The sequence below is a fragment of the Triticum aestivum genome, chromosome 2A (assembly GCF_018294505.1).
Source record: "Triticum aestivum cultivar Chinese Spring chromosome 2A, IWGSC CS RefSeq v2.1, whole genome shotgun sequence".
Lineage (NCBI taxonomy): Eukaryota > Viridiplantae > Streptophyta > Magnoliopsida > Poales > Poaceae > Triticum > Triticum aestivum.
Window position 1 is genome coordinate 754,563,598 of NC_057797.1, and position 7,606 is coordinate 754,571,203.

General features: G+C 40.1%; 1 protein-coding gene across 1 annotated transcript; it reads left to right on the top strand.

The window, feature by feature from the left end:
• The first annotated feature begins 5,441 nt into the window (after positions 1 to 5,441).
• LOC123190912 (G-type lectin S-receptor-like serine/threonine-protein kinase B120) lies at positions 5,442 to 7,299 on the top strand. Its single transcript, XM_044603640.1, has 6 exons — positions 5,442 to 5,551; positions 5,634 to 5,815; positions 5,889 to 6,099; positions 6,220 to 6,457; positions 6,534 to 6,621; positions 6,794 to 7,299. Exons 1-6 carry the CDS (start codon positions 5,467 to 5,469, stop codon positions 7,094 to 7,096), a joined length of 1,107 nt encoding a protein of 368 aa, XP_044459575.1. The 5' UTR covers positions 5,442 to 5,466; the 3' UTR covers positions 7,097 to 7,299.
• Positions 7,300 to 7,606: the final 307 nt, after the last annotated feature.

Sequence of the window (7,606 nt, forward strand, 5' to 3'; positions counted from 1 at the left end):
GTACAGCACGTGCGCTGGCTGCAAATCCAAGAGGAATAAGCTGGAGCTCGACGGCGACGGGAGAATGATTAGATGAGAGCGACTACAGATCGATGGTCAGTCATGCAAGTTGCAAACAGAATTTATGCGTGATCCCACGATGGGGCACGTGACGCGTCTGCGCAGGGCATGCAGCAGCAGCTCCCCCGCTTGCTCGTCGATTTGCCGACGGCAGCTTTTTTCGATCTATGCACACGCACCACTCATAGGAATCCTGCGTGGTTGGGTCCGGTGAGCGAGAGAATTGACCTAGGAAACTTCTTTCTCTTCAATAGTACTACTGCACTCACCCTTTTTCAAAATATATACTAGGTGTATAAGTTTCTTCCAAAATCGAAGTTATGAATGGTTGATCAAGTTTAAAGATTTCAAAATATAAGGTGCATAATTTTTGTCTAGAGTCAAAGTTTTGTTGGTTTTTTCAAGTTTAAGAATAAAAGATTATTTCTACAAATATGGTCAAATTTGCTACACTTTGACGTAAGGGCATCTCCAACACCGACCCTCAAACCTCTGCAACCGTCCGTACCACGAAAGCCATCCAACTCTGACCTGTATCAGTCTGCGGGGCGGTTCCGACGTGATTTCTCCAGTAAACCGGAGACAAAGTGGGGTAAGTTGATACGCCTCCAACGTATCTATAATGCTTTATTGTTCCATGTTGTTATGTTATCAATCCTGAATGTTTTATATACATTTACTAGCAACTTTATATCATTTTTTAAGACTAACCTATTGACATAATGCCCAGTGTCAGTTGCTGTTTTTTTACTTTGCGAAATATCAATACCAAATGCCACGAAATATTTTGTACATTTTTTTCTGGCAGGAAGACACCTAGGGAGCTTCTGGAGGGCACGAGGGGACGCTCGTGGGGCCCACTAGTCACCAGGGCGCGCCAGGGGCCTCCCATGCGTCCTGGTGAGTAGTGGGGCCCACGGGCACCCCCTTGACCTACCTCCGCCTCTATAAATACTCTAGAATCCCAAAAACTTTAGGGAGCCATCGCGGCCGGCCGTAGACTAGCATAATGTATTAGTGTCGTGGGAATGGAGCTCCGCGTGACCGTACGTGCATATAGTTTTAGCTTTTTAGTTGAAAATATGTCCAAAATGTAACCGTTTTCATCCGGTTTAGATGAAATCCATCATGTTTGTATGAAATTCGGCCGTGTTTGCATAAATTTCATCCAGTTTGTTGAAAAAGAGTTTGAAATGTATGCGGCTAGCATTGGATGTCGACCTTCCGCATCCATGTCCGTGGACTGGCTCCCCCCAGTCCGCAGACGGATGCGGAAGGATTTTTGTTGGTTGCTGTTGGAGATGCCCTAAGAAAAACTTATATGCCTTGTGTTTTAGACGGGCTTCCATTTTACAATGGATCTAGCGTGACTTCTCACGGGCATGAAAATTACCAGGGAACCGGGTATCACCTGACGTGGGTGTGGTATTTATTCATCAATAGATGCAGTTTATGGTTCGATTTGTTGCAAGAGGTAAATATAAATTGCACTCAAATTTATCGAAGTTCAAAACCATATCATACAAGACCACAACTACCTAACTATAACATACAAATTTATTTAGAATTCCCTCTAAATCTTAACATATCTATGTTGAGAACAAACATAGCTTGATTTTTTTTACTTTCATCTGTTTAGTTTTCTCAGTTTTCAAATGTTCATATTTTAGCTTCTTTTTTTACCAGAAACAGTAGGAGTACCTCCCACTGTGTATATATTAAAAAAGGTTAAAAATACTGTACATGGTATTTACAATCCATCCCCCTTTGGGGGAGGCATGAGAAAGTTAAGTTATAAGGAGGCTAGGATGAGTGAGATGGATTGCTTTTGTCCTTCCCTAACCCTATGAATGAGAAGGGAGAAGTCAGCCTTAAGCCTGTCCAGCCAGGATGTTTTCGAGGGTGTGACCCCCCTGAAATGCTTGTTGTTGTGTTCCTTCCATATACTCCAAGCGGCCAGCAAAAATAGCTCCATAAAGAGTGGCCGATTCCAGTCTTCCTTTGCCTTAGAAACGTTTTGTAATCTTGAGTTACTAGGGTGCCAAGAGAGGCCAAGGTGGGACCAGTAGTCAGAGCTGAAATGGCAGTCGAAGAATAGTTGTTCCAATCTTTCTTCAGTTTGCAGGCCACAGAGAATGCAATCATGAACGTTGCGGCCATTTCCCAAGTTTGCCATCAAGATACCTCTGTATGTTGGCATTAACTTGGCCACATCCCTCCACCAGAATGATCCGCAGGGATCAGCAGCATATGGGATTTGATCCGTGTAATATGTCTCCCAACTTAGTTGCACCCAAGGTGTGTCCCAGCCATTGTAAAATTTGTGTAGATATTTTAACAACAAATCATTTCCTTGAATGCGGAGATTGATTACGCCCAGACCTCCACTAGCCTTGGGGCGACACACTGATACATCTCCAACGTATCTATAATTTTTGATTGCTCCATGCTATTATATTATCTATTTTGGATGTTAATGGGCTTTATTTTACACCTTTATATCATTTTTGGGACTAACCTATTAACCGGAGGCCCAACCCAAATTGTTGTTCTTTTTGCCTATTTCAATGTTTCGCAGAAAAGAAATATCAAACGAAGTCCAAACGGAATGAAACCTTCGGGAACGTGATTTTCTCAACAAACGTGATCCAGGAAACTTGGAGTGGGCGTCAAGAAACAATCGAGGAGGCCACGAGGCAGGAGGCGCCTACCCCCCTGGGTGCGCCCCCACCCTCGTGGGCCCCTCGTTGATCCATCGACCTACTTCTTCCTCCTATATAAGTCCACGTACCCCGCAAACATCGAGGAGCACCACGAAAACCTAATTCCACTGCCGCAACCTTCTGTACCCGAGAGATCCCATCTTGGGGCCTTTTTCGGAGCTCTGTCGGAGGGGGCATTGATCACGGAGGGCCTCTACATCAACTCCATGGCCTCTCCGGTGATGTGTGAGTAGTTTACTTCAGACCTTCGGGTCCATAGCTAGTAGCTAGATGGCTTCTTCTCTCTCTTTGGATCTTAATATAAAGTTCTCCTCGATTCTCTTGGAGATCTATTCGATGTAATCTTCTTTTGCGGTGTGTTTGTCGAGATCCGATGAATTGTGGGTTTATGATCCAGATTATCTATGAACAACATTTGATTCTTCTCTGAATTCTTTTATGTATGATTGGTTTATCTTTGCAAGTCTCTTCGAATTATCAGTTTGGTTTGGCCTACTAGATTGATCTTTCTTGCAATGGGAGAAGTTCTTAGCTTTGGGTTCAATCTTACGGTGCTCGATCCCAGTGACAGTAGGGGAAACGACACATATTGTATTGTTGCCATCGAGGATAAAAAGATGGGGTTTATATCATATTGCATGAGTTTATCCCTCTACATCATGTCATCTTGCTTAAGGCGTTACTTTGTTCTTATGAACTTAATACTCTAGATGCATGCTGGATAGCGGTCGATGTGTGGAGTAATAGTAGTAGATGCAGGATTGTTTCGGTCTACTTGTCGCGGACGTGATGCCTATATACATGATCATGCCTAGATATTGTCATAATTATTCGCTTTTCTATCAATTGTTTGACAGTAATTTGTTCACCCACCGTAATACTTATGCTATCTTGAGAGAAGCCACTAGTGAAACCTATGGCCCCTGGGTCTATTTTCCATCATACAAGTTTCCAATCTATTTTATTTTGCAATCTTTAGTTTTAATCTTTATCATAAAAATACCAAAAATATTTATCTTATTATTATTATTATCTCTATCAGATCTCACTCTTGCAAGTGGCCGTGAAGGGATTGACAACCCCTTTATAGTGTTGGTTGCGAGGTTCTTATTTGTTTGTGTAGGTACGAGGTGAGTCGCGCGTGGTCTCCTACTGGATTGATACCTTAGTTCTCAAAAACTGAGAACGTTGCTTTACTGCATCATCCTTTCTCTTCAAGAGAAAACCAACGCACTGCTCAAGAGGTAGCAAGAAGGATTTCTGGCATCGTTGCCGGGGAGATCTATGCCAAGTTAAGACATACCAAGTACCCAACACAACTCTTATCCTTTGCATTACATTATTTGTCATTTGTCTCTCGTTTTCCTCTCCCCCACTTCACCCTTGCCGTTTTATTCGCCCTCTTTTTCTGTTCCCCTTCTCTTTTTCTATTTGCCTCTTTGCATGTTTCTTGTTTGCTTGTGTGTTGGATTGCTCGCTTGTCACGATGGCTCATGATAATATTAAATTGTGTGAATTTGCCAATACCAACAATAATGATTTTATTAGCACTCCGATTGCTCCTCTTACCGATGATGAATCTTGTGAAATTAATACTGCTTTACTGAATCTTGTCATGAAAAATCCGTTTTCTGGCCTTCCTAGTGAAGTTGCCGCTACCCATCTAAACAACTTTGTTGATTTGTGTGATATGCAAAAGAAGAAAGATGTGGATAATGCTATTGTTAAACTTAAGCTATTTTCATTTTCGCTTAGAGATCGTGCTAAAGCTTGGTTTTCGTCTTTGCCTAAAAATAGTATTGATTCATGGAATAAGTGCAAAGATGCTTTTATCTCTAAGTATTTTCCTCGCGCTAAGATTATCTCTCTTAGAAACGATATTATGAATTTTAAGCAACTTGATCATGAACATTTTGCACAATCTTGGGAGAGGATGAAAGTAATGATACATAATTGCCCTACACATGGTTTGGATTTATGGATGATTATACATAATTTTTATGCCGGATTGAATTTTGCTTCTAGAAATCTTTTAGATTCGGCCGCGGGAGGCACTTTTATGGAAATCACTTTAGGATAAGCTACCAAACTCCTAGATAATATTATGGTTAATTATTCTCAATGGCACACTAAAAGATCTACTAGTAAAAAGTGCATGCAATTGAAGAGATTAATGTTTTGAGTGGAAAGATGGATGGACTTATGAAATTCTTTGCTAATAAGAGTGCTCCTACTGATCCTAATGATATGCCTTTGTCTACTTTGATTGAGAATAATAATGAATCTATGGATGCAAATTTTAACTTTTGAAACAAAATCTGTAATTATATTGACATCAAAGTTTTAAATAATGGGATATGAGGAATAGTGGCAGCCTCACTAGCGTACTAAATGGCGCTATAGCGCGCTAAAGCCGCTAAGTTGTACACGACGTTGTTAGCGTGATGTCCCACTAAACACTATAGCACTGATATAGCATATCATTTAAAACTTTGATGGATTGAGATAGATTTTCAATATCTGCTTTGGTATTATATACGAATTCAAGTAAATTGATGCTATGTTATACTCATTGAGAAAAGAATAAATTCATACTCTCACATGTTATACTCATTCAATCTATGCTATCATCTCCTTCACAGAACACAGTTCTGCAGTAAACACCACGAAGAGCGGTGTCAGTATGGTATTCAAGATCGCACTTCCAGTTATAACATTCCTGCTGACACTCACATGCATATATCTCGTCTGCATATGCAAGCAAAAAGGTAGAACAAGGGACTCCAGTTTACTCTGATATGATCTTTCATGTAAAAGTGTCGAGTATTGATAGTACTGATATTTCTGCAGGGATACAAGTAAACAAGGAAACCCTGAAAAAACCGGCCCTGAAACACCTGAGCACTTCGCAAGAAGTTTGGGATCAAAATTTAGAATTCCAGTCTATTATGTTCGAAGACATTGCTGCTGCAACAAACAGTTTCCATGACACAAACGTACTTGGAAAAGGAGGTTTTGGCAAAGTCTATAAGGTTTTAAAACTTTGACTTTGTCAATTAATTACAACATTGGAAAGTCTGTTTCAATAATTATGAAATCACACAGGGAGTACTAGAAGATGGAAAGGAAGTTGCTGTTAAAAGGCTTAGCAAGGGTTCTGATCAGGGGATAAAGCATTTTAGAAATGAAGTGGTTCTTATTGCCAAATTGCAGCACAAGAATCTAGTTAGACTTCTTAAATGTTGTATTCATGAGGATGAGAAGTTGCTTATTTATGAATACTTACCCAACAAAAGCCTGGACCAGTTTCTTTTTGGTATGTTCTAAACTTCTAATCCCATACTATCGAAAGTAATCTCGAATTGACCAAGCAAACTTACTTGTCTGAACGGCTTATGCCTTGCACTCATGTAAATGCATGTCCTGTTCTTGGCAGATATTGCAAGGAAGTTTATGCTTGATTGGCCAAAGAGGTTCAACATAATCAAAGGGGTAGCTAGAGGACTTATGTATCTCCACCAAGATTCGAGAACGACTATAATCCATAGAGACCTCAAGCCAAGCAACATCCTGCTAGACGTGGAGATGAACCCAAAAATATCAGATTTTGGAATGGCAAGGATCTTTGGGGGCAACGAACAACAAGAAAGTACCAGACGAGTTGTTGGCACGTAGTAAGTACTTCTTCAACTAGTCCTTGGTCTGAAAATTTAATTTATAAGCCTGAAATAGCTCAAAATTTTCAAACAGCGGGTACATGTCGCCTGAGTATGCGATGGAGGGCATTTTTTCCGTCAAGTCGGACACCTACAGCTTTGGTATTTTGCTACTAGAGATTGTAAGTGGATTAAAGATCAGTTCACCACATCATCTTGTGATGGACTTTTCAAATCTCATATCATTTGTAAGTGTCACATACTGTGTTATGAAAAATGCTTCAGATTCTAATAACTCAACAAGAAATGCAGTATTAGCAAATATAAATTACAAATTTTGCCATTATGTTTCAGGCATGGAACTTGTGGGCAGATGGCAAAGTGGAGGATTTCGTGGACCCAGCCGTCACGGAGAGCTACTCGCTTGATGAAGTGTCCAAGTGCATCCATGTTGGGCTCTTGTGTGTCCAGGACAGCTCCGGTGCTAGGCCTCACATGTCATCCGTTGTGTCCATGCTCGACAGTGAAGCCATGCCTCGCGCAGCGCCGAGGCAACCTATGTATTTCGCGCAGATAAATTACGAAACCAGTGATGCGACAGAAGACCTGGAAAACTCTGCCAATGGCGTGAGCCTTACGGCACTAGAAGGACGATAACTGGCTCATGTAACTGTGTCATTCCTACTAGCTATTAAGATTTACTTATATTTGAAGGAATGTATTCTATGGAAGATTTGTGTCCTTCTTTTCCTTGTTGGCCATGGCATTAAGCCCACTTTTGTTGGGTTGTACCGTTGACATGGATTGAGAATTTTTTGTCAAATTAATTGAACGATAAGTGTGATAAATGCCTTTTCTTATTTTGGTATTTTTCTATTTATTTATCATTATATATACATGTTCACCCTTTTTTGCTATTTTATTTATTTTCTAAAAAATACTTGGAAACAATATTTTGGGTTAAGAAATTCTTTCATGTAGTTTAAAAAATGTTCAATATTTATTTAAACAAGTTCAGCCTGCATTCAGAAATGGTTCAGGTATATGAAAAAATGTTCGTCATGCATGAGAAAAGATATTCAATGTGTATTAAAAATATCTCAAAAGAGTGTATAAACAACAACATGTATTAAAATAATTTCAGCTTGTATTAACAAAGTGTTGAAC

Coding starts and splice junctions, on each gene's coding strand:
- LOC123190912 (XM_044603640.1), top strand. CDS start 5,467: ATGGTATTCAAGATCGCACTTCCAGTTATAACATTCCTGCTGACACTC. Junction 5,552..5,633: donor CTGCATATGCAAGCAAAAAG/GTAGAACAAGGG, acceptor ATATTTCTGCAG/GGATACAAGTAAACAAGGAA. Junction 6,458..6,533: donor AGACGAGTTGTTGGCACGTA/GTAAGTACTTCT, acceptor ATTTTCAAACAG/CGGGTACATGTCGCCTGAGT.